This window comes from Gorilla gorilla, chromosome 16 (assembly GCF_029281585.2).
Source record: "Gorilla gorilla gorilla isolate KB3781 chromosome 16, NHGRI_mGorGor1-v2.1_pri, whole genome shotgun sequence".
Taxonomy (NCBI): Eukaryota; Metazoa; Chordata; class Mammalia; order Primates; family Hominidae; genus Gorilla; species Gorilla gorilla.
This window is the reverse complement of record NC_073240.2, coordinates 15,688,376-15,709,639: the sequence shown is the minus strand read 5'-3', so window position 1 is coordinate 15,709,639 and position 21,264 is coordinate 15,688,376. Positions and strand designations below refer to the sequence as shown.

The following is a 21,264-nucleotide window of genomic DNA, read 5'->3' as shown; positions in this document are numbered from 1 at the left end:
CTTATTTATTCAATAAATTCTGATTATGCCCCTAAGAGGCACTGTGCTAGATATCAAGGATGAACAAGACAAAATCCCTTCCCCACAGGGGCTCCAGGTCTAGAGAGGGGAGGAGGAAGGAAGATCCACAGTGATTTGTATCATATGCCGAGGAAAGAGAGTCATTTTCTATCACCGTTTGACATCCTCACCCCCAGTGCGGTCCTTCTCTTTGTCTCTCCATGCTGGGAGTGGGCAGTCCCTGCCCTGCTGCCTTTCAAACACAGCCCTCTTCCCTCAAGCTGCCCTCTGCCTGGATCCCACCTTCCCTGTGAGCTGGAGTATTTGCCTTGAAGGAGTCTTGACTCTCCTTCCCTGTCAGCCACTGTTTGGCTGCAGGCAGTGACAGTGGTGGCAATAAAGCAGCAGAGAGAAGGCTTTGGTATCAGAGCAGGGACTCGCGGGTGGGGTGGGATGGGGATGGTTTTCTGTTTGACCCACTGTGTTCTCTGTGCTGCTCTGCCCAGGGAGGCTGACCTCTGCAGACTGTGTCACCTGGGCCCCTGATCTCTCGGCCAATAGAGGTCCCGGCTGAGAAGGGGGAGAGAGGAGTCAGGGTATTTGTTTCCCCCATTCCCTGTCAGCCCCCCTTTTTGCCTGCCTGAAGCTCTGTTGGTGGTTGTGGTTCCTCTATGGTCACAGCTTTGCTGAGTGGCCTCTCTCCTGTGTCCCATGACCCCAGTTGGCATCGGGCTTTGGTAGAGATATTTCTATCCTGGTGCCACACTAGGCCTTATTAGTTTTCTTCATCTGGTCTATGCCTTTAGAAACTGTCACATCACTAAACACTTCAGTGAAACCCTTTCAAATGTGTCATTTATTTTCTGTTGCCGCCCTGACTGGCTCACCTGGGTGCAGGGGAGGTGGGGACAGAGCAGGTTGGGGCTCCAGTTCAGCTTTATTATCCCTCTTTTTCAGGGTTTCCCAGAGGAAGAAAGAGAATTTGGACAAATGAATGAGGAACAACACTCTCCTGAGGGTTTTCTTTAAGGGTCGAGGATCACTGCCTCTAGCTCCTTTGAAAGTAGAGTTAAGAGGCAGTGCAGGAAGGCACAGCAGGAAGGCTCATGGTTAGACTACAGAGAAGGAAGCAGCCACTGCTGGGGACCTACCCTGTGCTGGTCACTGACAAGCTCTCTCATTAAACCTTCCCGAACCCTCAACCCCTCCTACTATCTTATCCTCATTTTACAGATGAGAAGACTACGACCCAGAGATGTGAAGGTCTGGGGAGCAGGATGGGAGCTTCACTTTGTCTCAGTTTCTCTGGCAAAGAGAAGCCTCACCTTGTGATCAAGGGATTGGGAGGGTGACAGATGAATCTTGGCTTAAGTGTCAGCATAGCACTGGGAATCTGGAGCTAGACAGCACTGGCTTGACTCCTTGGATCTGCTTCTTACTAGCTGTGTGATATTGGGCATGCCTCTATTTCCCCATCTATAAAAATGGGGCTAATGATAATAACACCTGCCTTACAGGTTGTGTAGAAGGTTGAATTTGTAGTTATGAGGTGCCCAGGAACAGTGCTGGCACACAGTGAGTGCCAGGCACAAGTGTTAAAGAATGGGGCCTCCTGCTCTCTCCTTATTTTCCACCCCCTGCCCTCTTCTCATTACCCACCTCCCCTGTCTTCTCCTCACCATCCTGAAAAAGGGTGAACAGCCACCCAGGAGCCCCTGAACAGGCATGTTGGTCCCAGGCCCTTTGTGAGCATGCTTTTCCCTGCCCTGCCCCCTGTCATCACCATTCTGGATGGAGCAGCAAGGACGGAGACACTTAGTTGGGCTGTCCACTCCAGGTCCAATGCCAGTGGGATCAGCTTCGATGGGATGCGCACAGACTGACCTCTTCTCCCCAGCCCCTTCAACTTCCCAGAGCTGCAGGGGGCCTGGGAGTTCTTGGTAACAGCACATTAAACCTCTGTTTGTGGGAACTTTAATTTAAACACAAATTAGAAACGGCAAATGACTCTGGCAGCCAGATAAGCCATCCCAGGAGAACAAGGAGAAAGCCAAGAGAATCAGCCCAGATAAGGCCTGACTTTAAACTACTGGTGATACCCAGAAGCCTGGGACAGATGAAATCTAGGGGTCCTGAATGAAGAACCCCAGAAGCTCCACACCCCAGTTGTCCTTGCTCTGGGCTCTATGCCAGCTCCCTCTCCTGTGTTCTCTATATTTCTATCTTTTTGCAAAATTCTAACACGATTCTTTGGCTCCATCCCTCCCACCCCCACCCCACTGTTTTAGAGAATGCACTTTCTTTACTTTGCTTCTCATCTTCTTCTGTGACCTACTATTCTGAGAAAGTTCTACTTGTTATCTAACCTCCATCTATGCTACTACCTTTAGAGTCTAATACATCCTGCTTAGTGGTAGCTCTGGGAGTTTCTGTTCATGTGGCAAATGTGGTGTAGTAAAAACAACCTGAAAAAGACCTGGGTGAACTTCTCTGCATCTCAGTTTCCTCATCTGTATGATGAGTGTGTGAGAAAGAATCTCTAAGGACTTGTAAACTCTGACTTCTCACAGAGAATCTGAGGACAAGGACATCCCAGGAAATCTCTATTGTTCTGGAACCCATGAATTTTCCACTGTTCTACTGTTTGGGAGTGAGCATGGGGAGAGCAGTCAAGCCTGTTGATTCCTTTCTGGGAGGGGTCTACAGGCTTTGTTTCCACCCTTCCTCCCACAACCCAGGCTCAGGCCAGGCCCAGGCCCAGGAGAGCGGCTGCCTTTCCAGTTCTGTCAAGGCCTGCTGAGCCCAGCTCTGTGGGGCTGTGGCTGCTAAGATGTTGTCTCTGTCCTCTGGGGTAGGAGCAACACATGTTCCCTCTGTCACAGCACCTGTGAGGGTGGCAGAGGGATGGCAACCCCCAAGAGGGCAGAGTTCCATCTCTCCAGCTGACCTTGAAGCATCTTTTTATCCTGCTTTTCTGGGAGGCTTAAAGTGAAGGCGGAGGGAGATATCACACAGTCCCAAAGCCCCCACTAAATGGGGAGCTACTGTCTTTCATCTGTCATGCAGGGTAAAAGAAGACACCTCGGCTACAGCAAGAGGAAAGAAGGTCAAACCACAGGCAGAACTTTCAGGTTGAATGTTAGAGCAGACTGTGATCCCAAGAGGTCATCCAAGATGCTTGGTCTCAGAGGATGCCTATGAGGCCCCGGTCCCTGGCTGGCGTGGGAACAATAATCCCAACAGCCCCATGCTAGACTGACTTGGGTGTCAGAAGGTCCCTGGGACTAGAATAGAAGGACTTTGGCATTTTCCCTGGCCTGGGGCCCTTAGACAGAAGTGGGCAGCTGCCATCAGGAGCCTGGGGCCCAGCTGTGTCCCCACCTTGTCCTCCTCCATGCTCCTGAGTGCCTGGCTGCCCCTGGAGCCCCAGGCTTGCCTGCCATCTGGACAGCTCAGAGGAAAGCACACTGCCAAGGGAGTGCCAGCGTTGATTTATGGCTCACAACCTTGGCAGGCTCAGGCTGTGTGCCCGAACCGCCTTTGCTCAGGGAAGAGATGCTCCTCTTAAAGGGACAGTGCAGAGGAATGCAGGAATGTCCAGGACGAAAGCTTGGCAGGGAGCTGGCAAGGAAGGCCTCCACCCATCAGCAGTCTGGGTGACCGTCACCCCCTAGGGAAACTTCTCCCTAGGGAACCACCCATCATACCTGTTATCATACCCTATCCTTTGTAGACTTGGCCCAACTGTAACATATTAATATGTTCACTGTCAGTCTTTCCCACTGGACTGTAATCTCTAGGAGGGTAGGAACCAGACCCATTGTGCTCATTCCTGAATATTCAGCACCAAACGCAGTGCCTGGCGCCTAATAAGATCTCAGTAAGAATTTGTCAAATGTAGGAAAGAATGAATAAATGTAGGTCCTTGTCCATGAGGTGGAGGGAAGCCCACGTGTCTTCTTAGTGCCTGCCATGGTTTCTGAGACCCTGCAGCATCTGCTGCTACCCCCAGGATCTCTCCCTCCAGGACCCTTCCTCACCCCTGTCATATCAACCCAGGACCAATGGGGCCAATGTTATCTGGATACCCTTGCCTCCCCACTTTCCTTGAGTCACCTTTCTTAATTCCTTCACACAATGTTCTTTTCCTCCCATTTTCCTTCCTCCAAGATACTTTCTCAGATTGCCTACAGCCTCAGTCCTGGATTCAGATACTCTTTCAGATAATATTTTATTTTTTATTTTTATTTTTTATTTTTCTCGAGACAGAGGCTCCCTCTGTCACCCAGGTGGGAGTGCAGTGGCAGTCTTGGATCACTGCAACCTGTGTCTCCCAGGTTCAAGTGATTCTCCTGCCTCAGCCTCCAGAGTAGCTGGGATTACAGGCTTGTGCCACCATGCCCAGTTAATTTTTGTATTTTTAGTAGAGACAGGGTTTCGCCACGTTGACCAGGCTGGTCTCGAACTCCTGACCTCAAATGATCCACCCGCCTTGGCCTCCCAAAGTGCTAGGATTTCAAGCGTGAGCCACCCCACCCACCCAGTTACCATCTCTCTCTCCTTCCCACCCTTCCTCTCTTCCTTCCTCTCTCTCTCTTCCTCCCTCTCTCTCTCTCTTCCTCCCTCTTCCTTCCTCCCTTCCTCTGCCCCCTCCACCCTACCCTGCCTCCCTCCCTTTCTTTCTCTCCATCTATTATGGACTGAATGATTGTGAATCCCCAGATCCCTCTGTTGAAGTCCTAATTGCAATGTAACGTTATTTGAGGATGGGGCCTTTGGAAGGTGATGAGGTCATGAACCCTCATGAATAGGATTAGTGCCCTTGGAATAAGAGACACAAGATAAATGATTCCCTTCTGCCACTGAGGACACAGCGAGAAGGTGCCATCTCCAAGCCAGGAAGAGGGCCCTCAGCAGACACCGAGTCAGCACTGTGATGATCCTGGGCTTCCCAGACACCACATCTGAGAGAAATAAATGCCTAGTGTTTCAGCCCCCAGTCTATGGTAATTAGTGACTGCAGCTCAAACTAAGACACCCTTTGCCTTGACGTAACCATAGCGATAGTTTGGATAAAACTTCCTTCATTTTGGATGTGACACTGGACACCTCCTGGTCTTCGTACACTGCAGACATGAAGTGTCATCCGGCTGCATGTGTTGGGCTGGGGCACCCTTGGTGTTGCCTTCGTACACTGCAGACATGAAGTGTCATCCGGCTGCATGTGCTGGGCTGGGGCATCGTTGGTGTTGCCTTCGTACACTGCAGACATGAAGTGTCATCCGGCTGCATGTGCTGGGCTGGGGCATCCTTGGTGTTGCCTTCATACACTGCAGACATGAAGTGTCATCCGGCTGCATGTGTTGGGCTGGGGCACCCTTGGTGTTGCCTTCGTACACTGCAGACATGAAGTGTCATCCGGCTGCATGTGCTGGGCTGGGGCACCCTTGGTGTTGTCTGCTGTCACGCTGGGAGCCTGGACTCTGCAGGCAGGGCTCACAGAGGTTGCAGGGCCATCCTTTCATGGAAAATGTATCTAGACTGCTTTACTTTTTTGACCCTTAATAAAATAAAATACACTTTCTTAGCTCCCTATTCTTGCATACTTTTTCCTGGGGAACCCAAGGACTCAGCAGGTTAGAAATACAGGGTGGTCAGCGTGATGCTCTGGGAGGCAGCCTCCAGGGGCGCTGCTGTGGGCAGTTCCTCCACAGCTCACACTCTGCAGAAGCTGGGTGAGTGCCCCTCCTAAATACTCCGGAGCAGGATGCTCCTGGCCCTGACCGTGGCATCATGGCCCTAGGATCAGCCTTTCACTCAATCTTGGACAACGAGTTTTTCTTCCAAGGTGGTTTAGCCTTGGTGGTAAATGTTGTTGCTCCAGCAGCCAAAACTGAAGGTGCAAATGCAGGAACTGTCAGCCCCACCCTGCTGTGTGTGAGGATGCTGCTGCCCTGTGCAGTGAAGAAAGCAGGGTGCTGCTGGAAGCCAAGGCTGAGGGTGGCTTTGTGTCTGGATCCAGCTGTTCCTGAAGCTGCCTGTATTCCTCTCTTCCCAAGAGCCTTGCTCTTCTTACTCTGCCCCGGCAAATGCAGTCTTTACACAGAGACTTTTCAACATTTTTTAGATCACATAGAAGCTCTCTGGAAGTTTTAAAACAGCAACCTATAGGCCAGGTGCTGTAGCTCATGCCTGTAATCCCAGCACTTTGGGAGGCCAAGGCGGGTGGATCATGAGGTCAGGAGTTCAAGACCAGCCTGGCCAACATGGAGAAACCCCATCTCTACTAAAAATACAAAAATTAGCCAGGTATGGTGGTGTGTGCCTATAATCCCAGCTACTCGGGAGGCTGAGGCAGGAGAATCACTTGAACCCGGGAGACAGAGGTTGCAGTGAGCGGAGATCGCAGCATTGCACTCCAGCCTGGGTGACAGAGCAAGACTCTGTCTCAAACAAACAAACAAACAAAACAGCAACAAGCTATAAATACGAGAGCTCCAACACAGATCCCACGAGCAGATGCTGCTCTTCTGAAGCCTCCACCAGCAGGAGGCCACTTGGTGCCTTTCAGGGGACCGGGGGAAAGGCTTCCTCTCTGCACTAGGGATGGTGATTGCAGCTGCCAGGGGAAATTCACTTCCTCATTGTTGAGTTGAATTGGATTGAGTGTTAAATGATTTCTGAATCCTTACCTCCTGTTTTAAAGGAGAATTTTTCTTTACCAAAGAGCATTTGTTGAGCATATAAAACACTTGGAATGGACTGAAGCTCGGGTTTAAATGTGGAGCTCTGAGCCTGCTTCCCCTTCCTGTATCTCAAAGAAATAAGCCCCGGATGGCTCACAGCTCCTGTGTTTGGGACCAATGTGTCTTCTTTGAGTCAAATCTTTCATCAACATCATCCTCTATGGATGTCTCCCCCTGGTCTTCACCCCACCTGGCCCACAGCCAGTGCTTCTCGCCTGGGCTCACTCTCATTCAGGCCACTGGAAATGCCTGTGGCTCAAGCACCAGATTTTGAAGATGGGGTTATCGAACTTGGCATAAGAAACATGAGAAATGAATATCAAAAAACCTTAACATTAACAAAAGATGCATGCTTACAGGGTGGTGGGCTCCCTTGCACTGGAAGCAGGGTGGCCGTCCTGAGAGCCGGCCACCATCCTGTGAGTCATCTGAGGACGGCCATTTCTTTCCACTCCATATTTCTCAGGACCTGGCCAAGGGCAGTGAGTGGAAAACAGACAAATGCCACATTGGTCGAATGAGTGATATTGGAATAAGTCCTTCTTTTAGTAAAAAGTCGCCAATGTCACAATCCTGCATGTAGGGGAAGTTACCAAGGACTCCTGCTTATGTACATCTGTGCAGGGGTTCAAGATGGTTTCTGTTAGAGCCTGGACTTGAACATTCCTCTGGCTCCCTTGAGTGCCGATGTGGGCCCCTCTGACCCTATGCACCCCATCCATGAGCTGCTGCAGGACTGGAAGAACCAGTCCTTGGAGTCAGGCCCTATGCACCCCATCCATGAGCTGCTGCAGGACTGGAAGAACCAGTGCTTGGAGTCAGGAAGGCAGGAGTTTGAGCCTGGCTTTGGTCAGCTACTGAGACACCATGCTGCAAAGCTCGTCAAGACTCAGTCTCTACATCTGTAAAGTCGGCATAAGTTTCCAGTGCTGGAGTCTCTGATGGGATTCCATAACTGACATCCCTCTTCCCTGGCCAAGATCAGAACACCTTGGAAAATGAGACAAAACTCTAAAGAATGGCACAAACCCAGCCTCTGAGGTCCTGAGGGGCCCACTCCCATCCCCAGAGGCTGCCTGGGAATCCCACCACCCAGACTTGGGGCCTCCGAGGGAAGACTGCGAGAATGAGGACTGAGAGAGGGTTTTAATCAACATATATGTAACTAATAACAAAATTTATTCTTGGACCTTTTTCTTTTGGTATTGAGAGCTTAACTTGAAAAGGTTTTAGTTTCTCCCCAAAACTTTGATAATGGGGCCGGGCACTGTAACTCACACCTATAATCCCAGCACTTTGGGAGACCAAGGCGGGTGGATTACTTCAGGTCAGAGGTTCGAGACCAGCCTGGCCAACATGGTGAAACGCTGTCTCTACTAAAAATACAAAAATTAGCCAGGTGTGGTGGTGCACACCTGTAATCCCAGCTACTCAGGAGATTGAGGCAGGAGAATTGCTTGAACCCGGGCAGCAGAGGTTGCACTGAGCTGAGATCATACCACTGCACTCCAGCTTGAGAGACAGAGCAAGACTCCATCAAAAAAACTAAAACAAATAAACAAAAAAATCCACAAGACTTTGATAATGGGAGTGGGCTTATTGACGTGGACTCTGGTACAGAGTTAGCATTTTCTTATTTGATGGCTTTAGGCATTCACACTGATGCTGTCATGTAATCCCATTGCAAATCCTCTGCTGGGTTGCAGGGACTCCAGAGATTGACACAGTAAGGATGGAAAGAGAGAAGGGAACACGTTTTCAGCTTTGGCTACAGAGTGTCCACTTGAGTGGACAGCTCTCTGCTTCCCAGTGATTTGCAGAGTTCGTGAGGACAGAGACCACTTACAGAGTCATTTTACACCTCGAGTAGCAGGTAAAATCCCTCTGTGAGGCACTGTGGACTCAGCCAACATCCTCCTTGCTGGGGCTCATGTCTCAGTTCACTTCCTCCATTTTTTTTGGGTTGTCCCCTATCATATGTTTAGCAAAAGGTGCTGATAAGAGAACTTCCAAGAGATATAACTGGAGGAAAAGAATATGCATCAAGTCTGTCCTCTCATTCCACGTGGGCTTAAAGGATCCTGGCTTCATGGGGCGTGGTGGAGAAGGGAGGAGATTCCCTTTGCAGGGGACTTGGCTGGGGGTATGATGCTGTCACCTGCCAAGTGTCTGATGCTTCATAGTGATTTTAATTCTAGCAGCATGGGATGGGAACAGAGCACAGGGCACTGAGTTTATCTTCCTGAGAGACGGATGACACCCAACCCCTCTTCATTTCCAAGGACGGCGTAGTTGGCAGAGGAGCACCCAGAAGGGCATAGTTGGTATTTTCAGATGGTTTCCTCTGGACTTGCTCTGTCTTCTGCAGTGGGGAACCATGATGGTGCCTACCTGTGAATGGCCTCCGTTTTTCTCCTCTCACTCCATAGTCAGGCTTTTCTCCTTCCACCTTCCAGCCCTCCTGCTCCAGAGGACAGTGGCACACTTCACCCTCTGTCCAGGTGAGCCCTCTTCCCTGCTCTGAAGTAAGCCAAGACTGTCATAGCTCATGTGGATAAAATTTCAGATGTTTGGTTTCTGTGTGTTTGCATGGGTAGATACATAGATAGTTTCCCATAAAAATGTCGATTATATTTTGGGCACAATCTCATAGATCATTTTCCTTTTTACTTGCTGTACGAGACACATGTTCCGATGTCAATGAATGGGTGCTCCGCCATTGCCAAGAGCCACATGGCACTGGATTATGTGGGTGCACCATCATCTGTGTGGCCACTGCACTGTTGCTGGACACATCCTTGCTTGCTAACTTTTTTGTGTGGGGGCATGTGGGGACGGATTTTTGCTCTTGTCGCCCAGGCTGGAGTGCAGTGGCATGATCTCAGCTCACTGCAAACTCCGCCTCCCAGGTTCAAGCAATTCTCCTGCCTCAGCCTCCTGAGTAGCTGGAATTATAGGCACCCAAGACCACGCCCGGCTAATTTTTGTTTTTTCAGTAGAGACAGGGTTTCCCCATGTTGGCCAGGCTGATCTCGAACTCCTGATCTCAGGTGATCCACCTGCCTCGGCCTCCCAAAGTGCTGGGATTACAGGAGTGAGCATGGCCCTTGCTTGCTAACTTTTCAATGAGAAAGCACTGCAAACACAACCCTTCATACTTTTCTGACCACTTCCTTGGGGCAAGTCCATGGGGGTGGAATCGGTAGAGTGGCCACTCACTTTTAAGCACTGTTTCTACAATGCCAGTGGTACCTGTAATCTGCCTGCCCAGTTTGCATCCCAGCCAGCACCTGTGGGAACTAGGGAGGCTGGATTCCTGCACACACAGGTTGGTTGGGAGCCAGAGGATGCTTTGTAATCTTTGACAACCTCACATAGGTGGCCAGAAGTCTTTTGTATGCTGCCCTGACACCTGGACATAATTGATGTGCTTGTTTTCACCTTTATTTCTTATTTGGTAAATGCCGATTTATTTTATTTAAGGATATTCTTGGTAGCCCTTTGTGAGGGCAAAGGCAGTTTGTCCTTAACACTTGCATCTGGCAACAATAGACATAATAGTAATAATAACATGTATCTGGCACATAGTAGAGACTCAATGAAGGTTTACTAAGTCTATCCATTAGCACAACTAGGAGTTTCACTACAGGCTTAGTTTTGGGCTAAGATGTTAATTGTGTGGTTTAACAATGATTTTTATTAATTAAGCTATACATTTTTTGAACCTAAGCTCTGGGGCAATTTGGAAATGCCTCCTATCCTCAGATAAAGCCAACGTGCATTGACCTTGAATTTCAGTAAAGCTGAAGGGACAGGAGGACTGATTTCCCTCCAAATGACAATCTCTAGGAGGCAGAATCAGGCTCAATAACCATTAGGAGGTAACAACTGTGAACTTGTTGATTTTAATGATTTCAAATAAATTACTCTAGGAAAAAGAAAGTCTTTACTACATTTTACTTTGGGAGTACTCCCCCCACCCTGAAATTGATCAAAGACATCCAAATAGCAGCAAAATTAAAAGGAGGTGGATGTGGTGCATTGCCTTCTTTAACTTGTATTTAAAGTCATGATAATGATTGACTCTAAGACTTTATATGCTCAGTGTGTGCACTGAAGAAAAGTTGACTTACAAACAGTATTTTTAAAAAACAATTAGGAATTTTATCATTAATTCCTTTAAATTTGTGAACAGAAAACCCCTGCGCTCCTGAGTCTCAATGCCTACGTGGGTCTGGACACCAGGGATGGGAGCAGAGGTGTGTGTGCTCCGCGGCCACCCCAGCTGGCAACTGGGGAAGAAATAGAACCATGATGAGGTCATTTTGAGCCATGAGGCAGCCCCTCAGGGGACCAGATGGGTGGAGAAGCCCACCTTCCCCTCCTCCCCTGGCTCTGCCGAGGTGGCCTCCCTCTTCCATAAGGCCCATTGCCTGGAGCCCACATCTCAGGGAGGGTGGCACAGGCAGAGAGACCGGGGCCCAAGGCCCCCTTGCAGATTTCCTGCATAGAAATGCAGATTCTGTGGAGCTGATGGTGCCGTAAACAGTGGCAGGTTCAGAGTGACCACACAATTCCACAACATAGATGGTGATGGGGTGAGGGCCATGGAGACCCGGCTCATGGGAGCTTGTCTTTCAGTGACCTCTGCAGGCAATGGGAAGTCGGAAAAGGGCTCCCCCTTCCACCTGGCCCCAGGTGCAGATGGCAGCTGTCATTCTCCAGCACCCAGGTATAGATGGGAGAGGCAGATCCCCCTTCCACCTGGCCCCAGGTGCAGATGGCAGCTGTGGTTCTCCAGCACCCAGGTATAGATGGGAGAGGCGGAGCCACTGTGGAAGGTCCTGGAAGTGCCACCTTCTGATGGACACTGGTGGGAGGAGGCCAGGGCCTGACAAGAACCTTCCCTTGGTCTCCAGCAGACATGAGAGGAAACAGCTCCCACAACACGGGCACACATTCTTCTCTTGGTGAAGCCGAGTCATGAGAGAAGAAAACAGACTCAGAAAACAAAACAAAAGAGTTATTTAAATATGAATCAGAAAACACTGTGTGCAGATGTGGGGCCTGGCCTTGGGGGAAAGGGAATGACCAGATGCAGTTTCCTGTTGAGTCCAGGAGACAGAGCAATAGAGGAAATGGAATCAACCACGTGCTTGGTCTCCACACCAGCATGCTGAGGGCACACAGGGAGGCCCATCAGGGCTCCCGGGTGGGAGGCGGCTCTGTAGGGGGCTCAGAAGCCTCAGGCACTAGGAGGCCAGAGCAGGTGGTGGTTTCTGTCATACCCAAAAGGCCACAGGGAGACACCATGGGGAGGTGCTTTCCCAGGGAGGCCTGAAGAAGAAGAGCTGGAAACGAGGGTGTCTTGGCCCCATGTTGTCTCCTTTCTCACCAGGTTGGGCACCTCTGGGTAAACTTGGTGTCCCAGGGGAGCACACTTGGGGTAGAAGTCCCCAGGCTGGATACTACACCACTCACCCTGCAGAGACGGCCTCCAGAATCATCCTGGGTGTTAGTATTGGAGATTAACATATCCAAGCCAGCTGTGGAGGGAGAATCCTTCCTGAAAATAATAAAATGCAGCCAGATCTGATTCCCCAGCCCAACATTAAGGCTCCAGCGAGGAAGCACTACCAAGAAATCCGGGAGAAACTCTGGGCTCTGGACGCTTCTCCTTCCAGGGTACCTGAAAAGGCTGCTCTCAGGGAAGGGTGTGCAGAGCCCCTGGGGTGGGGAACTGCTGTCAGGGAGGGGAGTTCAGAGCACCTGGGGAGGGAGCTGCTCTCAGAGGGGGATCTACAGAGCTCCTGGGGAGGGAGCTGCTCTCAGAGGGGGATCTACAGAGCTCCTGGGGAGGGAGCTGTTCTCAGGGCAGGGTGTGCAGAGCCCCTGGGGAGGGAGCTGCTCTTAGAGAGGGGTGTGCAGAGCCCCTGGGGAGGGAGCTGCTCTTAGAGAGGGGTGTGCAGAGCCCCTGGGGAGGGAGCTGCTCTTAGAGAGGGGTGTGCAGAGCCCCTGGGGAGGGAGCTGCTCTCAGGGCAGGGTGTGCAAAGCCCCTGGGGAGTGAGCTGTTCTCAGGGAGGGGTGTGCAGAGCCCCTGGGGAGGGAGCTGCTGTCAGGGCAGGGTGTGCAGAGCCCCTGGGGAGGGAGCTGCTGTCAGGGCAGGGTGTGCAGGGCCCCTGGGAAGGGAGCTGCTCTCAGGGAGGGGTGTGCAGAGCTCCTGGGGAGGGAGCTGCTCTTAGGGAGGGGTGTGCAAAGCCCCTGGGGAGGGAGCTGCTGTCAGGGAGCGGTGTGCGGGGCACCTGGGGAGGAGAGCTGGGATGCGATCCTGCATCTCGTAATGTGACCAACACTGAGACACAGGACCAGGGAAGGGAAAGGCGGAGGAAAGAACCAGGGGGGAACATTGCTGATATTTTTCTGTGTTCATTTGTAACTTTTCTTCTGTTGGACTTACTTGTCTCTGATAATAACACCCAGGAGGGGTGCAGACAGGGTGGACTCTGTCCAGAGGGGCTCCCAGGCCAAGGCACCGCCTCTGTCCCAGGTAAACCACCAAGGAATGCGATGTCTGATCATAAATCAGAGTGTACATCTATGAGACGTAAGGCTCAACAACTGTGCCATGTGCTTGGACAGTTTAATGCAAATAAAACATTTAAAAAAGAGACACTTAACATTAAATAAATCAATCCCAGGTATAGTTAATAATGAGATAGGGGTGTGGGTAATACAAAACTCAAAATTCCTTAACTTACCTAGAGATGTTACAATAAATACCACCTTATTTGTGAATTTACAAATGGAAACATTACCTGCAGATTTCGGAACCATAAAGGTGGCCTCAAACAGAAATTTTAAATTGAGTGTAAATAATCAAATTCATTGCAGTAGATTAAAATAAAACTTTTTATGTATAAAATGGAGAAAACAAAAGAAGAAAGTCAAAAGCCATAAAAATGTAAGAGAAGTTGTCAGCAGGAGTGTGAAATATAGCAATTATGCCCAAAATATACATGCTTCAACCACACCCCTCCCACTGAGAAATATTGATGCTGACAGATTTTTTTAAAGAAAGCCTTTTTGGAGTAGAGTTTAGAAAAGATAACATTAAGCAAATGACCCAGTTTAAAAATTGAGATGGGCAGTTATAACTCGCACGTTCAGGGTGATTATCTTGTATGAAACAAAATCACTAGGCCTGGGTAATGAAGAGTTCACCAGTTGGAAGACACCAGGCATTCATTTTCGATGCTGAATTCAACACATTGGGCAACTCCCTTGAATCCCACAGAAAACCTCAACTTCCATTTCAAATACTTATGGACATGGTCAGAGAAGGTGCTAAGGTTCTTTTGACTAACAGTTTATGTGAGATTCTATAGATCAACATGGAGTGAGGCTATCCAGGGCTGCAGGATTCCTGGTGTGGAGGCAGGACGTGTTGACTGCAACACTCGTGGCATCTGGCCGGAATAATTACTTGTCATGGCTTCTCTTTGGAAACACCTCTGCCTCCACCCACTGTGTAAGACAGCATCCTCCTGGCTGGGACAGTCCAAACGTTTCCAGTCTTTGTCAAAGCTGCCCTGAGGGGAACCAGGGAAAGAAGCAGTAGATGGCATCAAGCTTGGTACAGACGAGGACTTTTCCACAAGTGCACAGTAAATGCTTGGTAAATATTCGTTAAAGGAATGAATTCATGCATTTTTCCCAGCGTTGAAAAATGTTTTTAAAAGATCACCAAAAAAACTTCAGCTAATTCAAGAAATAGAAATCACACAAACAACATTCACCAAGATACAATAAAATTTCAATTACACACTGGAGCTAGGGCTAGAAGGAAACACTCCTATAACAATAATAATAATTTTTAATAATGAAAATGAACCGTGTATAATCAGTGATAGCAGATGTGGGCAAAATGAAAATGAATAGCGCGGTGCAACTCCAGCAGATGTGGCCAAATCTGTACCTAGAGGTTAATTACTTTTCTCATGTAACAGAAAGGAAAAAAAAACTAACTAAACATCCAACACTGGAAATTGGAAAATGAAAATAAACCTTAATTTCTAAGGTGATTAGAATAAATTCATTTTTTGAGAAAAAAATAAGTAAATGAATTTCTTGCAAATCCAAGTCCCTTTCAGGCAAAATCCAGGACCTGGGGAGGGAGAATAACACAGAAATTTTAAAGCAAGGAGAGAAAACTCCCCACATCCAACATTACAGTGGGGTCTCCCATGAAATGGCTGGTTTCTTCGCTGTCTCCTGTCTCTTTATTTCCTTCCTTCTCCTTTCTCTTTCTTTCTCTCTGCATGCCGGTGGGCTCCAGCACACATACATGGATAGATGGAAAATCACCCCCAGATTAGATGTTGTGACCACAAGGAGGACATGGAGGATGCAATCATGGCATTTTTCCCTTAAAAGGACGAGTACCCTATTGAGTCTTTATGAAAAATTAAGCTGCAAATTATTTTCATGTACTTAAGAGCAAAGACATCAGGGGTGTCCAACCTTTTGGCTTCCCTGGGCCACATTGGAAGAAGAAGAATTGTCTTGGGCCACACATAAAATACTCTAACACTAACGATAGCTGATGAGCTAAATAAAAATTTTCAAAAAATTCTCATTATGTTTTAAGGAAGTTTACACATTTGCATTGAGCTGTATTCAAAGCCATCCTGGGCCGCATGGGGCCAACAGGCTGTGGGTTGAACAAGCTTGTTTTATACATAGTGATCAGAAGAATGGATAGGCACACAGAATTTCCATTTACTGGCCAGGCGCGGTGGCTCACGCCTGTAATCCCAGCACTTTGGGAGGCCAAGGAGGGTGGATCACCTGAGCTCAGGAGTTCGAGACCAGCCGGGCAAACATGGCAAAACCCCGTCTCTACTAAAAAAAAAAAAAAAAAAAAAATAGCCGGATGTGGTGGCGCATGCCTGTAATCCCAGCTACTTGGGAGGCTGAGGCAGGAGAATTGCTTGAACCCAGGAGGTGGAGGTGGAGGTTCAGTGAGCTGAGATCGTGCCACTGTACTCCAGCCTGGGTGACAGAGTGAGACTCCTTCTCAAAAACAAACAAACAAAAAAATTTCCACTTGCTTTCATGAACTCAACACAACCATGATTCCAAATTCAGACAAGGAGAATAAAATTAAAATGATTGAGAAGAAACAGATCACCTCGTTTGCGAACTCAGACGTAAACATTTCACATGAAGTAATGGAAAATCAGATTCGACTGCCTTAAGAACATTCTACTACTGCCAAATATACCTCAGTCTTGTGAAGAATATTCCACTGGGGCCAGATAAAGCTTTCTCTTGTAACAGAAACGTCTCGAGATCTAAAAACATGTGCACTGGGACACTGATAAGGTGATGACTAACAGATGGTCCCCTTGATGAATGCTGAAATCGCATTTTTTTTTTTTTTGGCCAAATGTGTCTGTTTTTTGTAGTGTATTTTTATTTTTTTCTATTTATTTGTTCTGCTTATTATAATAGTCTTCTACACGGCCCCCCAAGATTCTAGAAATTGTTGCCTACACATACTTCTAGGACTTCTGGGTCTTTCTTTTTAACCCAGAGGAAGTTTGCATTGAGGTAAGCCGTGAGTTGATGATCTAAATCATTTGCCAATTAGCTCAAGACAACGTATTGAATTCCTTTTTCTCCTGGAGTAGAAAGCTCCTGTGGCAGCCCGTGTGAGTTATGGGTAGACTTCTGTATTTGTTTCTGTTCTCTTATATTTGGGGTTTGATGGTTTCGGAAGTTCTAAGTACATTCTTTTTTTTTTTTTTTTAATTTTAAATCTTTAATTTCCGTTTTCACGTATTTTCTTCTTGCTTCCAAAAGGAAAGGAGTGCGTAGCTCTGTTGCCTGTACATCGTCCACAGCCCCTGGGTCAGGGCGGGGTCCCCTGGGTCGCCCGGGGGGTCCACATGCAGCCCCTGGGGGGCCGGCGCGGGGTGAGGTCTGGGGGCCGCCTTATTGCTGAGGTCCGGCCGGTTGGGGCCGCCGCTAGGCGCGCTGGCTGGGCAGCTCCTGGGAGATGAAGCGACGCAGACGCTCCAGGTACTGGCTGTAGAGCTCGATGTCGTTGTGCCCGGCGCCCTCCACCCACAGCGGCTCCACCGCCTTGGGGCAGCGCTCGTAGAGCGCCAGCCCGTGCGAGAAGTCGATCACCTCGTCCTCCGTGCCGTGGATGATGAGCACGGGCGACGTGATCTTGGACACCTTCTCGATGCTGCAGGAGGGGCGTGGAGCGGGTGAGACTTCGCGCCCGGCCCGGGCCCCGCCCCGCCCCCGTCCCCGACCGGGCCGCTCACTTAGGGAAGGCGTCAAAGCAGTAGGTCTTGGTGTCGGGGAAGGCGACGCGCATGCCGGAGGTGAGCGGCGAGTGCAGCACCACCGCGGCACACTCGTAGCGCGAGGCCAGGTCCACGGTGGGCACCGTGCCGATGCTCTGCCCGTACAGGATGATGCTGTCCGGGCTGATGCCGTACCTGGCAGCGCCGGAGCAGGGTCAGCCGCGGCCTCCGACGCGCGTGCACCCTTCCCACCAGCGGGTGTCCCCGGGCCCAGCTCCGGATGCGACCCTCCCGTCTCCCCACTCAGCCAAGTCAGTGGGTCAGGCCCAGGCTCCACACCAGTCCCGAGGGCCACCCCCAGCCCCCAACACTGCGGCGGTGGGCGAAGCCAGCAGCCCCGCCCCGTTCCCTGCGCTGCAGTTCACTGGCGTTTCCTAGCTAGGATCTGCAGGGATCCCGCCTACGGAGTGCCCCTGGGGCGGGGGTAGGGGAGGCCCTGGCGCCTCTCCTCCTCCTGGTCACCCCTAGGTGCACACTGGGAACTGTGTGGCCCGCACATCCTGAATGCTTCACGCCTTCCTGCCCGGGTTAGAAAGCCGCTCCTGGTGCACTGGCCAGGACAGCGGACACTCTTCCTCCCTGCAGCCCTTGCCCACCCCCTTGGCCATGAGGAATTCAGGCAGCTGTGTCCCCAAATGTCTCCACCCAATTTTGGACTCTTGGAGTCCCCACGCCCAATGAGATGCCAGTGCAACCCAGGTCAGCATCGAGGGTGGTGGCTGCGGAGGTGGCACCCCCTCCCACCAGCACCTTCCCTTGGGAGTGGACAAGTCCTCGGCCACCTCAGCACCACCAGCTCCCACCCAGGGCCACCCCCACCCCCAGGTCATTGGTGTGTGGTCCCTGACCCAGCTGATCCAGCACCAGTTACAAGGCCTCCTTGTGCCCAGTCCCAACCACGCAGGACCCACCTGCCACCCTGCCCATGCCGGGACCCCACAACTCTCCTCCCACACGCTCTAGGCTCTGATCCCAGGCAGATGCCCTCTTGCAAGGCAGGAGCATGGGCAGGTGTGCGTCCCCTCTGCCTGGCATTCGGACTCCACCAGCAGGGCTGTCCCCGTCCCTGGCCTGGAATCCCAGCCTCCTGGCAGCACTCCACAGCTCACCACTCAGCCATGCCCCAAAGGATGCTGCCTGGCTTGTGCCTGTGGCCCCAGCTCTGCCTCAGCCTCCCTGGCCTGCTCACTGGCAGCCATGGTCAGTAGTGTGCTGAGCCAGCCCAGCCCTGTCACCTGCTACAGGCAGGAGCCCCCAGCTGCCACCTGGATGTCACCATTCAAACGAACAGGACACATCCCCAGTGGAGGCCCTGGGCATGCTCTGGCCTCCCCCTCACAGCTCTGGGCCTAGGTTCCTGCAGGACAAAGTGGCAGCAGGACAGATGGCCGAGCAGACAGAGCTCAGAGGTGGCCATGGCGGGTGTGACTCTGCCAGTGGCCTAGGCAGTAGAGACAGGAGGGGCCAAGGAAGTCGCATGAAGTGGTGATTGGTGTCAGCGTCCCACACTGCTGGGAGGCCCCCAGAGCCAGGGTGGTGCCAGGGGACCAGCTCCCAGGCCCACAGCAGGGACTGCCTGCATATCACCAAGGCAACGACGACCCCACCTCCCTAGGGTCTCTGACTTCTCAGAGCTGTGCCTGGTCCCTGTGGGAGCAGGTCAGACCAGTGGGCTGGGCAGGGCCAGGACGAGACAGCCCCAGTGGATGGAGAGCAGGAAAAGCCACCAGAGGCCCACCCGGGTCTCCTCGTCCAAAGCAGCACTGGCCCGGGTGGTGCTCAAACACCGGTGAAGGGCCCAGGCAAGCGCAGGGCTGGGGACGTGGATGACTAGGAGGGCTGGATCTGGAATCGAGGCTGGCCCAGACCTCGGATGTGTGCTGCAGGTCTGCACCTTACCCTGTAGGCCCTGCCCCAGGATGGCCAAGCTCCGCAGCCACAGGGCCTCATGGGCCAGGCCTCCGGACCTGGATGCAGCAGCCTCGTCTCACTTGGCCCCAAGTGCTGTCTCAGCCGATGGGCTTCCAGCCACACGTGCACAGACCCCCAGACCACCACCCACTCCCTCCCACCGGGTGGCATCCACGCCCCTGGGACAAGCTCAGCCCCTTCCCATTCTCAGGCCAGGGGTTCCCAGGGAGCCTGGCTCCACAGGCCAGGGTGTGGGAGGACCGCCTGGCCACACCTCAGCCATGTGGAGGCGGCACCTGCACACCCAAGCTCGCCTGTCAGGCTCTCTGGCCCTGTGCATCCACTGTGGCTCCCCTCCTGCAGGGCCGCCCACCTTCCTCCCAGGGAAGCCCGCCCCCCGGCCCCCGGCCTGGTCCCCTCTTGGGTGTGCCCAGGCTGAGCTGCCCCCAGGGTCGCCCTCACCTGGTGCGCAGGGCCTGCCAGGCGGCGTCGATGTCGGCATAGAGGTTCCTCTCGGAAGGCCTGCCCGAGCTGGCACCATAGCCAGAGTAGTGGTAGGAGAAGATGTTGCAGTGGAGGCGGGAGCCTAGGCCAATGTAGAAGCTGCTCATCTGGCCCAGGTCCACGGCATTGCCGTGCGAGAAGAGGACCGTGTACCTGGCACCAGGCACGCAGCGAACATACATGCAGGAGACGCGGTTGCCACGGGCGCTCTTGGTGGGGAAGACCTCGATGGTGTCCAGCTCGCGCTGGCTGTACTGGAAGTCGGCACGCTCCGTCAGGTGCAGCTTCCAGCGCCCGGGTGAGCCCGAGGAGGCCTGCAGGGTCCCCAAGGGGGCGGCCCTGGCCCCACCGGGCCCCGGCTCGGGCTCAGGCACCAGGGAGAAGGTGGCCTCCGGCAGCAGGAAGGCGAGCTTGGCAGCGATGTGGCCGGGGCAGGGCGGGCAGCAGAAGAGGCAGCAGAGCTCACTCAGCGACAGCCCGTTCATGGCGGGCGCCGCCCGGGCCGGGCCTCCACCGGGGCCCCCGCCAACAATGCCGCCCGGCCTGGCCCGGCATGGGAGGGGTGGAGGTGCTCCGAGTCGCGGGCAGGGGGGAGAGAGCCCCCCCAGCTACCGCCCCAGACAGCAGCCCCGTTAGGAGGCCAGGGCCCAGCCCCATTGCGGTCCAAGCCGAGCCCCAGGGAGCCTCGCAACCACAGGTCTCCATGTCGTGCCGTGGGAAGCCCACCCCGGCCCGCGCCCCCGGGCCCCAGGGCCGCGCTCCATGGCTCCCGACCGCCCGCCCATGCGTCCGTCGGTCCCTCCGCACCCCTGCCCGGCCTCCTGCAGCGCCACCGCCGCAGCTGCCCCCACGGACAGAAGTGAGCCTCGTTCTCACCACCGCCCCGGAAGTGACGCGAGGAGCGCGCGGGGCGGGCAGTTCTAAGTAAATTCTAAAAGCCTCTCTTCCAATCCATTCCAGGACCCCGAACTTGCTCCAGCCTGCTGATTAAGGCATTTAATTACCAAGGATGTTCAGTCTCTTTTGTTACTCACTTTTTCTCCAAAATATCCTTCCACATAAATTCTCCCAAATAATCCTTAGAATCATTTTTATTTAGTTTTTTTCTTTAGCTGTTCTGTGTTTCCCATAAGATATATACATATATTCTTTTTGTATATGTACATTTTTTTTTGTATATATATATATTATTTTTTGTAAAGAGAAAAATTTAATAAAACCTGGTTGTAAACAAGATAGAAAACACAATTCCAATTTTAGGGGGACATGATATATTGTTATGGAAAGAAGCCTCTAAGAGTATATGCCAGCTGTTAAGAAAGACTGCGGAATTACTGCTGAGTGATGTCTATTTTGTGTACAATTCTGCACTTTCAAGTTTTCCTGGAATACGTATGTTTCCTTCAGTTAGGACACCACCTATTTCTTTGAAATGAAAGTGCAAAGTTCTGTGTATGAGGATGTATTGTGTGAACATGCCATCTGCACAGGTCAGCCAACGGTTCAACGGGAGTAATTGTGTGTGGCTCAGCACACAAGCGTGAGTCAAGTTAAGCTAGACGCTCATCACTCAGTATCTTGCTGTTCACAGTGAGTCCTGTGTGAGTCTTCGGAGCCTCCATATAAATGTTGCTGGCTCTGAAACATAGACGGCTACCACCTGGAAGTCCCAGAGGCCTCCACAGCTTGCGGGTCTGGGTGGGGACCTCCCTGCCCTCTGGGTA

At 51.8% G+C, this 21,264-nt stretch overlaps 1 protein-coding gene and 1 pseudogene across 1 annotated transcript; both read right to left on the bottom strand.

The window, feature by feature from the left end:
- LOC134757348 (regulator of G-protein signaling 12-like) overlaps positions 1-5,272 on the bottom strand; it is a 36,226-nt pseudogene extending 30,954 nt beyond the window's left edge.
- Positions 5,273-16,533: 11,261 nt separating this feature from the next.
- Positions 16,534-20,079, bottom strand: LOC129531439 (alpha/beta hydrolase domain-containing protein 17A-like). The gene is made up of 3 exons (XM_063698382.1): positions 19,499-20,079; positions 17,084-17,260; positions 16,534-17,001 (listed from the first exon to the last, which is right to left on the bottom strand). Exons 1-3 carry the CDS (start codon positions 20,023-20,025, stop codon positions 16,776-16,778), a joined length of 930 nt encoding a protein of 309 aa, XP_063554452.1. The 5' UTR covers positions 20,026-20,079; the 3' UTR covers positions 16,534-16,775.
- Between the last annotated feature and the right edge of the window lie 1,185 nt (positions 20,080-21,264).

Bases quoted from the DNA above. Each gene is read 5' to 3' on its own strand.
- LOC129531439 (XM_063698382.1), bottom strand. From the start codon at position 20,025: ATGAACGGGCTGTCGCTGAGTGAGCTCTGCTGCCTCTTCTGCTGCCCG. The intron at 17,261-19,498 runs GTGAGGGCGACC...CGGCGCTGCCAG, and splicing joins TGGCAGGCCCTGCGCACCAG to GTACGGCATCAGCCCGGACA. The intron at 17,002-17,083 runs GTGAGCGGCCCG...CCCCTCCTGCAG, and splicing joins TGCTTTGACGCCTTCCCTAA to CATCGAGAAGGTGTCCAAGA.